At 33.0% G+C, this 21,732-nt stretch overlaps 1 protein-coding gene and 2 pseudogenes across 1 annotated transcript; all 3 read left to right on the forward strand.

Annotated features, from left to right (window-relative positions):
• The first annotated feature begins 1,260 nt into the window (after positions 1-1,260).
• Positions 1,261-4,196, forward strand: LOC146956660 (uncharacterized; annotated as a pseudogene).
• Positions 4,197-7,364: 3,168 nt separating this feature from the next.
• LOC146956661 (ethylene-responsive transcription factor ERF098-like) lies at positions 7,365-8,007 on the forward strand. Its single transcript, XM_085721064.1, has one exon. The coding sequence runs from the start codon at positions 7,397-7,399 to the stop codon at positions 7,832-7,834; it is 438 nt and encodes a 145-aa protein (XP_085577190.1). The 5' UTR covers positions 7,365-7,396; the 3' UTR covers positions 7,835-8,007.
• A 9,524-nt stretch (positions 8,008-17,531) lies between these two features.
• On the forward strand, positions 17,532-20,643 carry LOC146956662 (serine racemase-like; annotated as a pseudogene).
• Positions 20,644-21,732: the final 1,089 nt, after the last annotated feature.

Below are 21,732 nucleotides of genomic sequence, written 5' to 3' on the forward strand. Positions count from 1 at the left end.
ATACCCCTGATAAACCAAGTTTTGCTATATGCACCCTGTCACTAAATTTTTTTGGGCCCCCTACGATCATGGGCCCTAGACCGTCGCACCCCCCATCTATGCCTAGGGCCGGCCCTGCGTCTCATCTACATCCTTCCACAATTTCAAATTGGGACTTTTCCACAAGCTCCAAGTATAGTTATGCACCTCATACTTCGCTTTACGTGAGACGTTTGATTTGCAACACTGAAAAAAATTGAAACACACCATCACCTGTCAATAGATGTGACAAATAGCAATAACAACAAGTGGACATGTAACAAATAAATGCCAGACAATCTCTTAACATTCTCCATACAAAATTCATAACAACCCATGACACCTCTACATTTCATACAATCAATCAATCACTTCGCACACGCAAACAAGGAGTACCAACCAAACTATTTACAACAAGTTTATAAGCAGAATTAACTATAAACACACTTCTCTTAGCCGACCACCAACAAAACCCTCACCCTAATTGATTGATTGTTTTTATATTTTTATTTATCTAATACATTTGATGATTTTAACTTAAGGTGATGCAATAGATTTAGAATGGAAAAAATGGGCAAATGAATGGATTGAATTAGAAGTGAGAATGAGCCGGACCGAGCCGAACTTTTCTTAAAAAGGTCTGGCCTAGATGAAAAAACTATGGCCGAAACCTTGACATTTTATCTGTCAAAGACTTTATTTTAGACTATTACTTTTCCCACCCTTGCCCATTCTCGCGCATCCTACACACTTTACCAAAATACCCTCTGTCTGGATTACAAAATCCGGACATGTTTAGGATTGTGAAATCTGAAACCAAACATAACATGTGTTGGGCAATGTTTGTGTTCAATCTTGGACAAGAGAATGATGTAAGAACTTCCTGAATATATATTCTGAACAAAATATACATGTTTCAGATTATATATTCTGAAAGCCCTACTTTTAAATAAAAGCGGGAAAAGTTGCGGGTTATTTTGGTCACGTTTGATTTCTAGGCGCTTTCCTTTTGATCACGTTAACAAATTTGTACTCGAGCAATTCAGATTATGAAATCCGAAAACTAGCAATGGAGTTCAGATTGTGTAATCCAAACTGCACCAGTACAGAAACTGTAAGCATGTTTCTGACCCTGCTCTTGCAATGTTTCAGTAATGGATGTTCACGTTGATGCCTTCATTGAATTGCCACCTGATATTAAACCTCATACTGTGTTGCTAATGGTTTCACCTGAAGTTGTAGATGATCCCGGAAATACCAAAGTCGAGGATCCCCCCACTACCACCGATACATGATATTTCCTTAAGTGATGCAAAAGTAGATGATGCTCCTCCTCCTATTCCTCGTGTTGTTTGTATTGATCATGGAGAACATTTTACCACCAAGCAAAAGTTTGCTACATGGAATGATTTGTTAGAGTGGGTTCGAGAGAAAGTAAAGAAGCTTGGATTTACAACCATCATTGGTAAATCCGATAAAGGTGGCAATGGAAGAAGTGCATTTGTTACCGTGATATGTGAAAGAGGAGGTTCATACAAGGAGTACAAGAGGAAGACTCGGTGCAAAATTGATTGCTCGGTTAAATGGGAGTGTTCGTTTCGGTTGAGAGGTTATTTGTTGATTGATGGTGATTGGAGCCTCAAAGTTGGTGACGGTAAACACAACCATGACATGGAAAATGTGTTGAAAGGTCATAAAACTGCCGGACATCTAAACCCAAATGAACATGTGCACCTTTATGAGATGGCTTAGTCAAACGTTCCTCTGAGGTAAATGCTTAGCAACTTAAGGAAGAGGAACATAAACACTTCAACTACAATTAAGCATGTTTATAATGCTTGTCACAGGTTTAGGAAATCCATTAAGGGTTTGAGAAATGACATGCAACATCTCTTGAAGTCGTTGGTTGAGAATGAGTATGCGTACCATTGTAGGAATTATCATGATTCTGATGATGTCAGTGATATATTCTGGGCGCATCCAGATGGTTTCAAGTTGTTTAACATGTTCTTTACGGTGCTTGTGTTGGATTCCACATACAAGACCAACAAGTAACGTCTTCCGTTGCTTGATTTTGTCGGTAACACTTCTACCCAGCTGACGTTCTCCATTGGATTTTCTTATATGATGTATGATAAGGAAGATAGCGTTACTAGGGCTCTTGAGAGGTGTCGTGAACTATTGCATTCCAAAAATCTTTACCCCAAAGTAGTTGTTACGGATCGGGACAATGCTTTGATGAATGTTGGGGATACCGTTTTCCCTGAGGCTACTGCTCTGTTGTGTGAGTATCGTATATTGAAAGAAATGTAAGAGCAAAGTTTAAGACGGATTGCAAAGTGAAGGATCACAAAGTCAAGGATGGCAAAGATATAAAGCCAAATTCAATGGTGAATACGATCATGCGTGCATGGGAGGATATTGTGGATTCCGATACGGAAGAAGCATATTTTGATAATTACAACCAGTTCAAAGTTGTTTGCGAAAAATGGCCCAAGTTTGTGGAATATGTTGAATGTACAATTTTAGGTTCGGTGAAGGAGAAGATTGTGAAGTTTTGGGTGAATAAAGTCATGCATATGGGGAATACTACAACCGACAGAGCTGAATTTGCACACAGCCGATTGAAAAAGTACCTGACTAGTAGTATGAGTGATTTAAGTACAAACTGGCAACAAGCTCACGACATGCTAGAGTCCCAACATACTTAGATACACGCTTCCTTCCAGACGAGCATTATCATGCTTGAACATAGATTCAAAGGAAAGTGTTTGTGGTCTAGCTTGATTCAAAACATATCAATGAAAGCTTTGCATTATCTCGTAGATGAGGCTGATCGACACTTGATATCGGAATGGATAAATCGAAGTGTGGTTGTTTGAGTTTGATCACTTTCAGATTGTCATGTGCATGTGTGATTACATTGAAGATCAAGAACAACACCCCCGTCCGTTTGGATGAAATCCACAATCACTGGAAGAGGTTGAGGTTCGAGTATGAGGGTGACGTGAAGGATAGGACGGAAGACATCTCCCTGCTACCGGAATGGGATTTGCTTCAGGTATTTTCTATAAAAACTGTATATGCCTTTGCCCAAATTTTTTACTTTCTGCCTCTGTACTGAGTAACTTCGGATTATGTAATCCGGAATGCTTTAACACATTCCAGATTATGTAATCCGAAAATATAGCATTTACGCACCATGCAACATGAACTAGGACGTGCGCATGGGATGTATTGTATTAATTCAGAATACATAATCCGGAATGTGCATATTAAAGAACAATTCCGACAATTTATTTTGCTGGAGACTACCTCAATGCGTGCACCGCCAAAAAAGGTCACCACTAAAGGAGCTCCAAAGAAAAATAAACATTTCATTCGGTCTACGAAGGATCGCCTTTGCTCTGGGAGATTGTTGATTCTCAAGAACAATAGACACATGCTTCATAGACAAATTCAACAGGGGCAAGTAGAAAGAGTGCACGAAAAGCAACATGTCTCATAATCCTCCTAAGTCAATTCCCAAAAATCCTAAGCCAATTTCGGTTAAAGTCCACATACCACACAAAGACCAAATCCCGCATTGGATTCATGACTTTATTCAAAATGTGGTGGATGTAGGTGGTGATGGTCATTGTGGATTCTGTGCAGTTGCGGGTCTATGTAACTTGAGTGTTGACGATCATTAAATGATCTATAACCAGCTACACAAAGAGCTAATCGGTGAAGGAAATGCTCGTTATCGACGAATAATTAATGATCATAGGCAGTATAAAGAGGTCTTAAGCGCTCTAACCTTTTTCGGTATTGGTCCTCCACCACTGGATAAATGGATGACCATGCCGGATATGGGTTTTCTCGTTGCACAGAAATACAACCACGTCGTTGTTCTACTGTCCACTCTAAAAGGGCGATCTGAAACCTTTTTTCTTCTATGGGGTGAACCGCCACTTGTTGAGCGATTGATGTGTATGGCACATGTCAATGACAACCATTTCATGATTATACATTTGAAGGATGATTGTCATATTCCTCTCACTTGTCCATTATGGAGACAACATGCTCGTGATGATGCCTTAAGCTGGCCTGATAGATATGTCAGTCAAATGGCCGACTATAATGAACTATGCTGGGCAGCGGGTGTTGAAGTCATAGATGATGACCAAGATTTGTAAATTATTGAAAATGGGAAGAAGGTTGTTGCTGGGAAGAAGGTTGAAGATGGTGTGAAGCTTGAAAAGAAAGATAGATTTAATCTTGATGATATTGACATAAATCTTGGGGTGGTTTACATTAAATGTATATCATCGTTTTTTGAGGGATTGTATATCATTAGTTGAAATGTATAGCATTAGGTAAAATGTGTAATGATATAATTAGGGGTGGGCGTCGGTTCGGTTTGATTCGGGCACAAACCCCCAAACCGAGCCAACCCCCGGGTTATGAACTAAGACCCTAACATAACCTATTAAAATTTCGGTTTTCTCGGGTTCGGTTTCTCGGGTTGACGGGTTCACCGGTTCGGTTTTTCGGGTTAGATATTAATACATATTTTAAACTTTGATCCAAATCACTTTTTTTCCAGTATTATTTTTCATATTTTGGTCCACATCTATCTGAAATTGCTTGACTTTCTTTTAGCATTATATTATTTCCATGTCTATTGTGGCGATTGAACATGAAGGTATATATTTTATGCCAATTTAATTTTATAATGAATGAAGAATAAAAGAAGAACATGGAACTTCCAGATAAATAGTCCAAACATTATACATAAGGGTAAGTTGCACAGAAGGCCTTTCAAACCAACAACGTAAAATTAATTTCACAAATTAATTTCCTTGACTTCTTCCAAGAACACAAAGCTTAAAAGAAATGGTTTTGAGAGATGAAATTATGCTTCTAAGAAAACTGATATAACTTAATTGGTTTTGAGAAATGTGAGATGAAGATTGAGAGAAGAAATGACAAAATTAAAAACGAGACATGAAATGGTTTTGAAAAATGAAGATCTGATTTTGGGAGAGAAGAATTTTTTATGCGGCTGCTACTAGGGTTTGTGAAGTGTCTTGGTGTTGTTTAACCTTGCTTTTATACATAACCGATTTGGGCCAAGGTAGAACTGTGCCTAGTATAACAGATTGGGCTATGAGAACATAATGAAATATAGGGTTGGTCGGGTTAGTTTGGGTTCCGACGGACCTAAAACATCAAACCGAACCGAACCGAATATACTCATATTAACCCGTAAAATTTACCTGTCTAACCCGTAACCCGTTTTAACCCTAACCGAATGTGTAAACTAGGGTTGGGTTCGTCGGGTAAATTCGGGTTGACCCGTATTTGCCCACCCCTAGATATAATGATATATATATATATATATTGGTACAATTTTATCATAATTGTCTTTTACTTAATTTGTTATCTTAAGAAACTAAGAATTCACAAAAACATGCAAAACTGTCAGTTCTGTCCAGTATTGTCTATACTGTGGCAGTTCAAATTACATTTTCCGAAGGGCATTTTGAGAATAAAGTAGGGCGCGCGAGTATCCAATAGGGTGGAAAATGTAATAGTCTTATTTTAAGTCTGGTCTGGTCTTTTTAAAAGCTTGGTCTGACCTATTAGCATGTCTAAAAGCCTAGTTTGTGTTACAAATTTCAAATAGAGTCCATTCGTCCATTTTTCTTTCTTTCAATTTGGGAAACGTACTTTATGTAGAGATAAACATTAATGAGATACACATTAAACTAATAAAACACAATCATAAAATTTATAGATGAATAGAAACTCAAGAATAATCATGTCTGATAACAAAAATGATTTCAAACTTAATTTGATAATCATACTTAACCTTAGGCATATTAGTATCAAGCCTCAAAAGTTTGCACAAATCAAATAACAATATGTGTATTTAATAATAACTTAACAAGCTTTCAAACAATAAGAAACCGAAAACTAAATCAACACTTAAGTAGGAAAAAAATGCATAAAATCTTCAATGTGATAAAAAAATCACCAACTTAATATGAGAATTTGAAGGAACTGTTATTCTTTTTTGTATTACTATATAAATATTAAATGTGAGGAAATATAATATACTCATATACGGGCCGGTCTGATAGGCCTAATAGGCTTTTTTATGAGCCTATGCCTATCCCATTTAAATTAATAGACTTTTTAAAAAGCTAATGCTTGACCTATTTATTAAACGAGTTAGACTGGGCCAGACTTTCAGTAGGTTGGATCATAGGCCCTTGACGAGCGGTCTGGCCTATTACTACCCTTAGATTGAATCCATTATAATACGTTTTCTTTTGTATATTAGATGAACATCGTCACCGTAATTAAATTCTTTTAGTAATCACTGATTAGCGTGCATTTAATTTGCTAAAAAAAATAAAGGGTTTGTTAACACAACTTCAAATACATTGTGTTTGATGACAAAATGGGGATAAGAGATTGAACAAAAACTGATATCCTTGTCTCTCATTAAATTATTAAACAATTTTTTTGTCCAAACTTCAAACTATCTCAAGTACTAAAATGCCATTTTTTTTCTACTCAAACAAAATTTTCTCTCTTTCTCTCTCTCTTTCCCTCCCTCCCTCCCACCATGCTCCCTCTCCCCTTCTCTTTGTCTCCTATTAATATTTTACATTCATAAAAAAATTATAGTAAATTCATCTTATTTTGTTTGTGGTGTCCATTATCCACTAAAGAACAAGTTGTCTAATACGTCCTTAAAGGGCTGTATTATTTATGTCTTGTAGTTACCATTTTGCAAATCAAACGACATTAAATCTTTTATCTAATCCGCATGTGGGATATATCTATACCTCTTTTAGCAAAATTTATACATGGATTCTATAAAATCTGTGGAGGCATAAAGATGTCCACATCGTTTCAGGAAAAAAATAAAGATGTCCACATACTCCTTCACGAAAAGTGTTGTGATTAAAAGCAAAAATGGAGTGTTGCTAATGGGTGAACTATATATGGATACAATGTCGATCTGAAAATCTATTTGATTCTCAGTCTTAGTGTTTGAAAAGATTTTGCCCTAGTTGCATATTGTTAAGAATCATTTGTACTCGCTCACATGCATAGTTTGCTGCAGTTCACGTGATCAAAACTTAAACATTGTCGAAAGAATCAAATTTTATTTTCTTTCAATAGAGAACCTTCTTTGAAAACAAATCTTGGTCAATGTAGCTTTCTTGATTGAGATAGAGAATCACTATTCACCTTATAGATTCCACACTTTTTAGCATATAGATGATAGACTACTTATCTATATATAAGCATCTTAGCAACCACAAAATTTAAAAGCATATCAAAAGTTAGACAATTTGCACACACAAGAAGAAACTATATGGAGGATCACCAGAAGGGAAAGCATGGAAAGGAGGAGAAAGGAAAGGAAGAGGTCCGGTTCCGAGGTGTGAGGAGGAGGCCGTGGGGGAAGTATGCGGCGGAGATAAGGGATCCATCTAAGCAAGGGACAAGGATGTGGTTAGGGACATTTGATACGGCTGAAGAAGCAGCAAGAGCTTATGATCGAGCAGCTTTTAACTTGAGGGGTCATCTTGCAATTTTGAATTTTCCTAGTGAGTATTATTCTAAAATAAGAGGGTCACCACCATATCCACCTCATTTAGCACCACCACCATCCTACACCACTTCATCATCTCATCATGCTAGTGGTAGTTCTTCTGGGCCACAACACAGGCCCATCTTTGAGTTTGAGTGCTTGGATGATAAGATATTGGAGGAACTTCTTGGGTCAGAGGAGGTGAAAAAGAAAAAGTAAGGAGAGTGACTAGTACAAAATCACTTCTATGTATGTTTTATTTAATAACTGAATCTATATTCTGCTTTAAGTACTAAAGGTTTAAGAAAAAAAAAATGCTAACAAGAGTCGCAAGACCAAAAGCATATATGCTAAGAAATCGAATATATAAGTATTATTTTGGAAGTGTTGTATTTCATTGCTTTTTTTAATAGAACTATCTTCCTTAGAAATCAAAGAGTAAATGCATGCCGATAAATCAATATAAGTGTGGAAGTTAGCTGATAATGTGCCTATATGTGCGAAAGCGTGAAAGACTTCATTTGCTTATCTTCGATTAAACTCGACATGATAATTTGTGAAAGTAAATTCAATAGTTTTTACATGCTTTCCAAATACTCCCAAATTATGTGATGTCATGCATAATGATCTCTTTAGAAATAGTCCACCACCTTCTTCAAATCAAGTTCAAAATCAACATTCTATAAAAAATACTAATAAACTCCAACTTCAAGTAAAAAAATACTAATCAACTCCAACATGAAAAGAATTACAAACAATAATTAATAAACTCCAACTCCAAGTAAAAAAATAATAATAAACTCCAACTAAGCATGTGTAGAGCTTTTAAACTCTAATTGAGTTATGGAGAACAGACAACTTAATTTAAAATAAAAATGTGGAGGGTTTTTATATTTTCATTTTATTTAGTTAATATAATTTTATAACAATTTTTGTTTATTACCCCCTCCGTTAAATGTTTAATCAGTACTCCATCCGTTTCTAAATACATGTCACATCCTGACAATGTGCAGTATTCACATATCCTACTCAGATAAAACTTTTTAACAAATATATAAATACAAATGTTAGAAATATGTTGTTCGATTTGTCTCAATGAATATTTTCAAACTATCAAATTTTTTAATGTTTATTATAGATAATGAAAGATACCAATAGTTAAAGTTGTGCATTTATACCTCTGAAGTAGTTGATTACCACATGTAATGAATGAAAGGAGTACATGTCATTCTTTTCCTGTTGTTTTCTAAATCCTTCGATTTTTAGGGAAACGGTTCATATATAATACGATTCTCAATCAAAGGAAAATAAAGACTGTATAAAAAATTTCATCGTGAGCATAGTTAAAGACATTGCAATATACACCCCTCCGGTCACTAATATAAGCAAAAGTTTGATTTTTAGATTCATTCATTAAATGACGTATGTGGTTTAAGACTACATACATCATTTAATGAATGAATCTAAAAATCAAACTTTTGCTTATATTAGTGATCGGAGGGTGTATAAGAATTAAGATTCAAAAGTGAAATTCATTCATTGTAAGGGGTGAAATTTTGTACAAAAATTATGGAAAGTGTTCCTAATTAATCACCGGTTGGAAATTGATTGTATGGTCATTATTGTAATTAATTCATACACATTCATTTTGACTTTAAAATGAATACACCCGTCGGTCATTAATATAAGTAAAAAACTACATTTTAATTTCATTCATTTAATGATGTATGTGGTCCATAATAAAGACCATGTGCATCATTAAATGAATGAACCTAAAATATAAAATTTTGCTTATAATAGTGACCGGAGGGTGTATATAGTATCATGTTTCTCCATTTATTCTTCGTGTACTACACTCTTGGCCTCTTTGAGATTGCGATTCTCTTAATGCTGTTGTAAAAGTTGACATTAAACATAAGACTATTTTCTTTGACAAGAAAATGAAACATAATACATTTTGTTTAGATAGATGAAATGGCAAAATAAAACATTAGTACTCCCTCCGGTCCTATTTATAAGAAACATTTGACTTTTTTGGTTCATTGTATAAATGATGTATTTGGTCTATATCTTAGACAAGATACATCAATTACTCAATGAATCTAAAAAATCAACTTTTTCTTATAAATAGGACCGAAGGGAGTACTACGTATAAAAAACACTAGCACCCAATTAATGAGTCAAAATAAACTTGCAAATAGAAGCCACTAATTAATCATTGCCATATTCATGTTGAGGACAAATTTAGTCTCTAATTTATTATAATAGAAGGATTAATTTTTCTTAAAAAAAAATGTCAGAGACTAATTTGAGTTTTATTTTTGCAGGGACTGAATTGAACGTCAGAAAATTTTAAAAGTTCAAAATGAATCTTCACTCTAAATATACTCCCTCCGTCCTAAATTTTACAATTTTTGTTTAAGAAATTGTATCTTTTGAACTTCGCCACTTCCTGGCTCCGCCCTTGGACTAGACCATCCAAATCTTCCAAGGTTTTGGAAGAACATATAGAATATATTGATATATTCTCGTATTAATCTATGCCAATTTTTTTTTTTTTTGATATAAAAATCTATGCCAATTTATATCCTTTAAATGAGATCGGAACATAAAAGGAACATTTTTGTGTTTTGTAGATCTTCCGGATCTTCTAAACCAGTATACATTTTGGCTATATAGAAAATTCGTAGCACGTCATTCATATGAAAAATGTTCAATTTAGGAGGCACACTTGGTTGGACACAAACCTAAATAAAAATATTTGGACACTATACAAAACCAAAAAATAAAAAATAAAGGAAAATAAAATTACAATATATCAATTGACGAGACTAAATATTTTTTATTTAATTTTGTTAGTTTTATGTGAATGTGTCTAAATCCTTATTTATTAATTTTGTTACGTCTGCAGCAACTTAACCTAATTTTTTCCCGCTCATTTGCTTTATTAGGTTTGCAATTATTTAACCTAACAAATTCCATCTAAAAAAATGCATTGCACACCAATTTCTTTCCTATCCGCTTGCCTTTATGATCACGTATGATCCTTCTATTTTATACGTTTTTTTTGTCAAGAATTTTACACTTTTTTTGGATTTTTTTTTTAATTTCATGCCTCTTTTTTTACATCCTTATTTATTAATTTTGTTACGTCTGCAGTAACTTAACCTAATTTTTTTCCGCTCATTTGCTTTATTAGGTTTGCAATTATTTAACTTAACAAATTCCATCTAAAAAAATGCATTGCACACCAATTTCATTCCTATCCGCTTGCCTTTTTTTTTGAAGAAAATATTTTCTACCCTATCAATGATCTTATGGTTAAAGATTATTTATTGGTCTCTATTATAGTCGAGAAAACTCGTGCGACGCACGGGTCAAAAGCCTAGTAATATTTATTTGGGGTTGTCTATGAATAAAATATTCATTGTATAAATTGATTAGTAAATTGAATATTAATCAGAGATAATTGAGGCTCAAGTTAGAGATACTTGATGTTGTTTTGGGTCTCAAGTATCTCTAACTAATATACAATATACTAATTAATTTATACAATGAATATTTTTATATTCTAATAAAATATGTACGAGATTTAAGATCATTTTGAGATTAGTGGATACATATCTATTTGATCAACTAAATCGATTCGAAAGACAAATTTTCAAAGCATGTAATATATTCTAACGGGATCTATAATTTTTAGTCATTGAGGAACATTAGATACCAATATAGGATCTTGCAGTTTAAAACTTTTTATAATTCCTAATCCAGCTTACAAAGAAATCAAGATTTTATTAGATGAAAGATTGAGCTACTAGTTAAGTACGTTGATGGTGTGTTCACTTAAAAATGTTATTTTCAATATCTTAGGTTTGATTCTTCCCCAACTACGAGGCTCCTCGAATTAGTCGGTTATTCGATCGGATATCGAGTTTTTTAAATAAAAAAATTGGTTGTTGTTTCTATAACTCTTACGTACATTTTGATATAATTAATTATTTCATTATTAATATAATTATTACTATTCTTGTCTTGTGGAATGTGGAATTTTTTGGTAATAGTTCTCTTTGCAAGAAACGTGTTCTGAAAATATTAGAAGGCATAAAAAATGCTATATCGAATCAGCTTCTCAAAGACTTTGAGTTGCGTGATGAGCTTTGGAATAAATATAGTACTATTGTGTTGTAGGAGGAAAATTGATCTCAACACTTTTTTCACCTTTCCACCTTGAAGAGAAAACACATGAATTAAATAAGTGCTCTTCAGAATCTTGATGACTCTTAGATATGTGATGATAATGAGCTTCAGGACCTTATGTTTCATTTCTTTCAAATAGTACCTTGAGCACCGATGTTGCACCGCTGCATTACAAAGGAGTCTTATTCCTACATTCTTGCTAGAATGAAGGAAAAAATATCTAACGATAACACTTCATATTTTTCTTTTGCAGGTGTAATTACTTTAGCTCTATCATGTCTTGCTAGTATTCTTGGGTACATAATGCAAATCGTAGAGATTGTGTGATGATGTGAAACCGTTTTGTGACCATATCATTAAAATTTATCATTGGAGTAAGTTCTTAAGTTTGGGAACTTTTGCTTGGCTCAAATGGAATCTATCGTCTAATGATATTGAAAATATAGTTTGGCCTTGAAAGCTTTTGTTTGGGGTTGCGGAAAGACCGTAGCTCTCTTATATTTCAACAACACTCTTTACATGGGTAAATACTCTTTGGCCCAAAGTTATTAATCAAGTGGAAGATATACATGATTATTTGAATCCATACAAAAAAATTAGAATGAAGGCCACACCATCTTTCTGGACTAGACCACCACTAAGAGTACTAAAAGTGAATGTCGATGGTTGATGACAATTTTCTAGCAAGTTTGCTTGTGTGTCGACGAGTAATAAAATTTATAAAAGTTTGTCTCTATCAAGATTGTGTGATTTCAACTTAACAAATACGATTAAGTTAAGTTGATTAAGAGGCGACTGGTTATGTCAGATTCCTTTCTCTAAACTCTTTGGATAACTACAAACTATGAATACAAACATTGACTTCTTACTAAATTTTAAGACATTTTATCAAAATAGTTAAATCATTGTCTTGGTCAGTATCACCCTTTAATTATTACTTCTCTCTAATTTCTTAGGTGAGCTCATAACTCTTCATGGTGTATACAGATTATTATTAGAATATGTCTACAGCTAATAACAAGCGAACAATTAAATTAAGTCAAGCCCCAAAGTATGGTTGGTAATCATTGAGACCTAGATCGATTGATGAACATTCGTAAATGCATAAAAAAACATTAAGCATAAAATTAACCGAATAAAATACAAAAGTAATCAACTTAATTCTTAGAATGTTTTAAAGTTACATGATCAAGCAATTACAGGAAAGTTCCTCTTTCATAACCTAACCTGGAGATAATTAGCTACTCTTGATTCTTAAACATGAACTAATGAATACGAATAATGAAACATAGGAAAAGGATCACCGGTTGATGGTTTCTTATCTCCGGAATGGCTATGGTCGCTCCAAATCTGCCAAAATTGCATTTATGCCCTCGTTTGCTCGACAATAGGTGTTTCTTTCATTTACTAAGGGTCTACCTTATATAGGCACAAGTTTCCCTAAATATTGAGGAAAGTTGAGCCGCGATGCGATGTTAACATAATGCAAAACCCTAGCCTTTCCCTCAACACTCACAATGTAGGGCTAATAGCCTATGATGCGAGTTAGACAGTAGTGAACGCTTTGCCCGTCCTTCACATCTCGTGATGCAGGGCTCATAGCCCGCGACACGAGATAGGCAGTACCTGATTCTTCTGGTTTCTTCACTCCTTGCTCCATTTCTTCTCACCAGAACATCCATAACGACTGTGCCCTAAGAATCATCAGCTATAAACTTATAAAAAAGCATAGCACGGTCATAAAGTTTCTGGTTCGGGTGGATTTCAATGGTTTCAAGACTATTTTCTTTCTTTTGTCCTTTCATAACTTTTGAATGATTCCTTTACAAAGTTCGACTAAAATGCATTTAACCTACCTACTTTAACTCTAAAATGACTTTAAAAATTGATTAAAAATGCTATATGATTTTCTATCATTAATGATTCTCATATTCATGATAGTTTCTTGACGTATGTGGAGGCATTCTTCGAGATCAGAGTATAGATTTTAAGAATGGGTTTTACTATAAAGTCAACTCAAGTAGTTCAAACTGTGTCGAATCTTGGGCCCTTTGCATTGGTATTTATCTTATCCTCGACTTAGGTGTCAAGGAGATCATTTTTTTGGACTGATTTCCTTTTTCTTTTTTCATATGGTCGTTAAAGGCCATGCTACCTAGACACTTTTTACCAACATATTGGTACGAAGTTTACACCGCCGCATAATAGTGATTAATCTTCATTGGGGAACATGTGGGACACACAAGGTAGGTTTTCCTCTTTCAACCGAAATTTTTTTAGACGCATGAGTTGGAATCGAACCCCTAACCACATGTTTAAGAGGTTAAAGTCTCTTACCATTTAGATCAATCCATTGTTAGTGACAATGAGGGCTTTTTAACTCAACATAAAAGAGTATACAATTATGTTGGACCGTCCTCAAGTTCTGAATGTGCATCAAATATAAAAATTTGATCATGCTTGTTAAGCATCTTGTTCTTATAAATTGGATGGTTAGCACGACACACTATATGTGCAGCTGATTTTCTGATAAAAGAATGATACTAGTCTTGTTATTTTGCATAAAACATCTTCAGACAAGGACTTTGTCGTCTATCATTTTTTTTTGTTTTTTATTTTTGTTTGCTTTTGTAATCAATAGTATATATATAAAGTAAGGTTTTTTATGCCACGTGTCACTTCCACGTTTATTCTCAATATTTTTATTATTTTTTTATATTTTATTTGACATAAATATCTCAACAAACTATTGATTTTATCCACTAAATATTTTATTTAATTTTATATTTAATTTCTAATATTTTATGTAGCCAAAATATCTCAACAAACTATATATAATACTTTCAATATTATCCATTAAATCTTCCTTTTTTCTTCTTCTTTTTTTTAGGAAAAGAAGTTTTAATTAGTTATTATATAATCTTTTAGCACCATATTATTCAATTAGTTTTTTCATTGAGGAAAAAAAGGCTTCGGTTTTTTTTTTAACTATAAATAAATGAAATTTTGTTAATCACCAAAATCACATATTATTAGCAGAAACCGAAACTCAAACCTTCTTTTGATCTAAGCTTTTTTTTCTTCATGTTTGACAAACACCTATACTATCGTTTCTTCTACTTATGCTTAGATTTTTATTTTTATATATAATATATGATGGAACTAACATCTACGAGTGAGTTTACTGATTGTTTTTTTTTCTTTCAGGTCCTTGAACTATTGTTTCTGGTATCCATTACAAACACCTATGAGTTTCAGGTCCTTGAACTAACACCTATACTATTGTTTCTGTTTCAGGTCCTTGGACTAACACCTATACTATTTTTTGAAGAAAACTAACACCTATACTATTGTTTTTTTTTCTTTTTCCGATTCAACAGTACCGCTCTTCTCTCCATTCTTATTCATAATTCATAATTGAGTTTGTGGCATCCATTCCTATTTTGTATTATTATTATTATTATTATTATTATTATTATTATTATTATTATTATTATTATTATTATTTTATTATTATTATTTTATTATTATTTAACCAGTTCCGTAGTTTAGCAATATATGTATTTTTGCTTATGTTGATGTTTTATGTTGTTTTGTGCGTGAACCCAGTATAGTGGACATTCATAATTGGTGTGTGCCGTTATAGCAATAGGTATTGGCATCCATTCATAATTGGTACATGGCAATATAGCGGACACCGTGAACCCAATAGTGTATAGGAACACAAAGTCGTTTTTAAATAACAAACCAATTACAGTCGTTTGTATTTCTAAATAATTATTAATATCAATCAATCAATAGCATATCAATCAATAATCAATAATATATATATAAAGTAAGGTTTTTTATGTCACGTGTCACTTCCCCATTCATTCTCAATATTTTTATTATTTTTTCTATTTTTAAAACCAATATTTTATTTAACATAAATATCTCAACAACATTTTGATCTTATCCACTCAATATTTTCTTTAAATTTTTATTGAAATTCTAATATTTTATGTAGCAGAAATATCTCAACAAACTACACATAATACTTTCAACAAAGTTTACATATATGATCTTATTTTATGATTAAAAGACTCCAATTTGTTTATTTGTTTTTAGGAAAAGAAGCTTCAATTAATTATTACTAATCTTTTAGCACTATATCATTCAATTAATTTTTATGTTTGAGGAAAAAAATGGTTCGATTAGTTTTTTTTTTTAATAAAAAAAAGGTTCGATTAGTTATTATGTTATCTTTTAGCAGCATATTCTAATGCAAATGTTAACTATAAATAAATAAATTTTCGTTAATCACATATTTACATATTTTGAGCACAAGCAGAAACCTCAAACCTTCTTTTCATCTAACATTTTTTCTTCTTCAGGTTTGCCAAACACCAATTTTATTATTTCTCATACATATACTTTGATATATATATATATTTCAACCTTTTTTTTTCCTTTCAATCGATTTTTCTCTCTCATACGCATGGGCCACGAAACAAACCCATGACCACATGTTTAAAAGGAGTCAAAACTCTTACCACTAGGAGTAATTCATTATTGATTTTGTTACACTTTTTATCTTGCATTGGACATTCATCTCATCATTTATATTTACTTTTATGATATTATTATAATTTTAAATTTAAATAAATTCAATCTAATATACTGACACGTGTATTCGTGTACACAAACTTATAAAACTTATTTAATATCTAACCCGGGCAACGCCGGGTCTCTAAACTAGTAAACACAATAAAATAGAATTGGTTGGATTGGCCCGCTGCTGGTGGAATAGTCATTGTGACATCTAATACTAGGGATGTAGGGAACACGTTAGCAAGGGGGGCACTCCATTTTAAGCAATTTATTATATAAATAGTGATATTCAAACAACCGTTTGAGACAATTTGTGTGATAATTTTTTTCTCTCTTTTTATATGTCAATAACAATAGAGAGGATAAAAATATAACGTTGAAAATGAGAGAGAAAACCGTTAAAAAGTTGACGGAAAGTGTTTGTAGAAATATCATTCATCATTCTAGATATATATAAGTAGCATGTGCAGTAAAGCCCATTTCAAAAAAAAGCATGTGCAGTAAAGTGATAAAGAAGAAGTATTGATGTTGGATAAGGGCAGTAAGTTCAGTTTGGTGGGAAGGGCACGAGAGTGTGTGTGGGTCATAGTAACTCAAAACAATTGAAAAGTTTGGTGGAGTAAATAAAAGGATTTGTCGTGGAATAGAAAATATAGCAATTGTTCCATGAACCTGTAACATCGTTCCTGCCTAACGAATTAGTCAAATGGCTGGGACGTTTATTGATTGAGTTCTATATCATCTCCTATGTCACGTGATTTTGGAGCCTTCTCACAATCTTGTTACTAGTTAGAGCAAAAAAAACGTTATTGGTCATAAATATTTGAGTTTTTATTTGGACACACTTACATATTTAAAAACAATTAGAAAGAGAAAAAAATTACAATAATTGAAGAATATATACTTTTGTGAACACCAGACTCCATATTATATATTCAAATACTCAGTATTCATGCAAGACTTTCTCATGAAACTCCTTTATCTAATTCACATACGATTAAATTCAATTCACGAAAATAGTTTTTCGTAAGTCTAAATGTCTCTTTATTTGTACAAATGAGTTTTTCATGTTATGGTAATTTTCCTTGTTCTAAGAGAAGTTTGGTTTTGTAGCTTCTAAAAAATCATAATGGAAGAATGGGTGGCATCTCTGTTGTCAATAGCGGCCGCTCCCGGCGCTATCACGGCGCGGAGCGGCCAAAACTGGACTGCCGCGTCACAACGCCACCGCGCAGCGCGTTTGGAGAAAGCGGGTTTCGCGGCCACGAAACGGTGGAGCGGGGCGGCTAACATCGGGTCAAAGCGGCCGCTATTTGGGTCGGAGCACAAAATTACTGTGTTTTGAGCTTTTCGAGGGTTTTCCGACGAGTTTTGAGGGTTTTCCGGCAAGTTTCGAGTGTTTTCCGGCGAGTTTCAGGAGAGAGAAAGGGGAGGAAGAGGAAAGACAGGGGAGGAAGAGGAAAGTGAATTTTTGAGATTGAAATCTAACAGTTGTATTTAGATCTGAATAAAAAGTGGAATACAGCTGTATTCCACTTTGTGGTGGGGTACAACTGTGCTATTCCTTTTAACTTTACAGTACTTTGCCTTCAGTTTTTTCTTTTTTTACAGTTCTTTTGTGGCTTTTACGGTACTTTGCCTTACAGTACTTTCTTTTTTAACCTTTTTTTTACAGTACTTGCTTATAGTTCTTTTATTCAATTTTATTAAGACTTGTGGCTTTTATTTGCAATTATGAATATTTCATAAATTTAGAGTAAAATAACAATGGTATTAATACTTGTCAAAAAACAATGGTATTAATACTAAATATTAATACAAAATAAATATTCATTTAGATTAATAAGTATATGCTTCATTGATATTAATACTAATCATTAAATACATTTTATAATAATATATAATAATAATTTTGTCAAAAAAAATAGTATTTAATAATAAAAAAATTAATCATCTTTAAATATGCATTTATATTGATACTAAATATATTTTTTTCATACTTTTTTAATCCTTAAATAATAATATAATTTTTAGTTTTAGTAACCGCGTCATGTAATAGCGGCCGCTACGCGCCCGCATACCGCACCGCGTCAATTTTTAGGGTGGTCGCGCCGCGCCGCTTTTCCGCTTTGACAACAGAGGGTGGAATGGATTTAGAGTGTGCAACGTGCAAACATATCATAAGGCAAAGTCATGTGTTTTATACTTCCTCCAATCTCAATTATAATAAGAAAAAAAAATCACCTTTTAATGTGTTTTTTCATATCCGTTGAAATATGTAGGTGTCAAGGGCGGATCTGGGATTGAATTATTAGTGGGGCTAATTTTTTTTTTATGAAAGTAAGACTAAAAAATTTGGAGAAATAAATTAGAAAAATAACAACATATGTATTAATCATAACAAATCGCTAATCATTTATAGATAATGCACTAAGTTACAAAATCTTAATCTATATTTATATATGTTAGAGCGAGCGTCCACGCGCGCGCACACACATATAGCTTAGTGGAAGATAATCAAGTCAATGTGTTTGGAGTTCACAAGTTCGACTCTCACTGAGTTTATTTTTACAAGTAATTTTATTTATGTATGTTGCTTATATTATCATGAACATATTATCAAAAAAACGCAAAAGTTAATCGTTGAACCGACAACCACCAGGCACAAACACAAATGCCGCGCCACTAGACCGAAGAATAATGTAACATTATGTTTCGAAATAGACCATTTATATTATATAATTATGCCCTGTATAAAATAAAATAAAAAAGTATAGGTTGGACTGGTGTGACAATAGCCACACTCAGCCTCGCACAGATCCGCCCCTGATTGTACTCTATTGAAAAGTGCACCATCTTGTAAAGTTGAGAATATTAAAGTACGATGGTATTGTTAATTTGGTTGAGGCTAATATGCAGTCATAGGGAAGAAGTTATGAATAAAGTGTGGCAAGAAACAGGTGCTATCTATATACCTTCTTCAAATGATGGCCGCATACCCTCTTGCAACAAAGAAGTTAGTACTAAGCTAAAACTAAAAGGCATTTAGAATTTCCATATTCCCATTTAATCCAAAATGGGAATATGATAAGATTTATCTAAAAAAATACATTGCTAAAAAAATCAGTTGAGAAACTATGATAAGATTGATTTATCTAAAACAAGAATTTTTTTTCTTCATAAAATTAAGTATGAATAGCATTTATAAAAGTGAATTTAGTAAACCATTATACAGAATCCTATGCGAGGCACCTGTTTGTTTCATCTCCTCTACTCCTTTACTTCAAATACTTGCTCACATCAAATGGCTTCTTCAAGTGCAAGGCCAAAGTATAAAAGGAGAAATTATGAGAAAACTGGAGATGCTAGAAGTGTAAATAATCTTGAAGAGTATGAGATTTCATCGAATAAAATAAAAGTAGATCAGTCAATCGGAACAGGTATGAATCCCACAAAAACATTTAGATTCCACTGTCTTATCCGTTTTGCAACAAAAAGATAATTGCAGGCGGAGGTATGATAGCAGGAATAGCAATTGCTGCCAAGGCCATTAATCTGGCTATTCGTATTTTGTCTACTGAGCCTAAAGGAGCTGACGATGCACCTCAATCCAAAGCAGCCGGAAGGGTAATAAAATTGCATGAGATAAATACTATAGCTTCGAGATTTCTCGAAGACACACATGGTAAAAACAAATCCTTAGCAATTATATATATTATGAACTAAAATAAAGTTTTTTGGTCTCTTTCGATTAATTTGTCGAGTTTTCTATGGCAAGGCCTATTGTACGAGATCTTGTGGAAGATGGAATCGCGGTGGAAGACTTTGAAATCATCAAAGCAATGAAACTGTGTTTTCAAATTCATATGATTGTCTTCGAACCAAGTGGAGCTATTGGCGTTGCTGCTGTGCTATCTGAAACTTAAAAAAATAAAAAAAATCATGCTTTGGAAGGATTACAAACATATATGAATAGTACTTTCAGGAGGAAATGTTGATATGGAAGTGCTTTGGGAGTCTTTGAACAAAGGAAAATGACTCAATTGTAGATGAATATTATTTTTCAATTAATAATGTATTGTGTTTTTTTTTAGCCAAACATTTTGTGTGAATTATCTCAATAACTAGTAGACTTTTGGATTGAAGCTGTTATTTATAATTATTATTTAACCAACATTTTCATACCCTCAAATGATAGAGCACTTGCTTTGCATGTGTGAGGCACGTGGTTTGATCCCTTACATATCCGTTCATGTTCTTAATCATAATAAATTGTCAATCATTTATAAATAATGAACAGCGTAGGTTAAAAAATCTTAACATATATTTATATATAACTTAGAACGCGTGTGCGTACGCATGCGTGCGCGCGCACACACATATATAAGGGAAATTTTTATTTCCTAAAAAGTGTCCTTACCCCCAAGGTCAAATTGGTTTAAGGCCATTTTTATTTTTGCAAACTATCATCTTGAAATTCGTTTTCTAGGTCAAGATTTTGTTGTTTTGATTTTTTAGTTTTTGACGCTTTCAAAATTCATAATTAATTTGTCCATAGTTGAAAAATTGTATTTTTTTTGTTTTGTAATTCGATATTTTAACATCCTAGGTCGTTTTTTTTGTAACTCGCGTATATTACGTGGTCAAAAATAACAAGAGTCTCAAAGTAGAAGGTTAGAATATGTGTTTTTTAATTAACCAAAAAATAATGTTTTTTAATTAACCAAAAAATAATAAAGAGTCTCAAATGAAGAAAGTTTATGTAACCAAAAAATAAGTTACGCAACCTAAAAGAGTTCATGTAACCTAAAAATAAGTTTATGTAACCAAGACTTTTGCTCTATAAATTTAGCCAGGTTCCATTTTGAAAACAATATAGTATGGCACAAAGTAAGTTGTTATCATGGCTAACTTCCCGTGTCATTTATGTGACAAGCAAGTCAAATCCAAAAGGGGGGCTGATTGATCACCAGGAGGTTCACAATGAAGCAATTTTCCCGTGTGACTGACGTTACGATACCAAGATTGAAAGGGATGAGCACAGAGATGAGGGACATTGTAGCAAAAAGACTTATTAGTTAGGTTGTCATACTTATTTTTTATTTCTAAGAGTCTATGTTGTTGTAGTATAGGTTTTTTTATTTTTAAGTTGTAGTTTCAGCTAAGTTTAAGTTTAAGGTCTACGAGTCAAGTCGAGAGTCAAGTATATGTATATGTTTTTAATGTGAGCAATATTATGATTTAGTTTTATTATTATTTACTCCCATTGCAATTTATTTCTTCTCTGTTTTTCTTTTTATTGAAACTAAAAACTTAAAAAACTTCAAATG

Source organism: Medicago sativa, chromosome 1 (assembly GCF_051527215.1).
Source record: "Medicago sativa cultivar Bolivia chromosome 1, Bolivia_mono, whole genome shotgun sequence".
Lineage (NCBI taxonomy): Eukaryota > Viridiplantae > Streptophyta > Magnoliopsida > Fabales > Fabaceae > Medicago > Medicago sativa.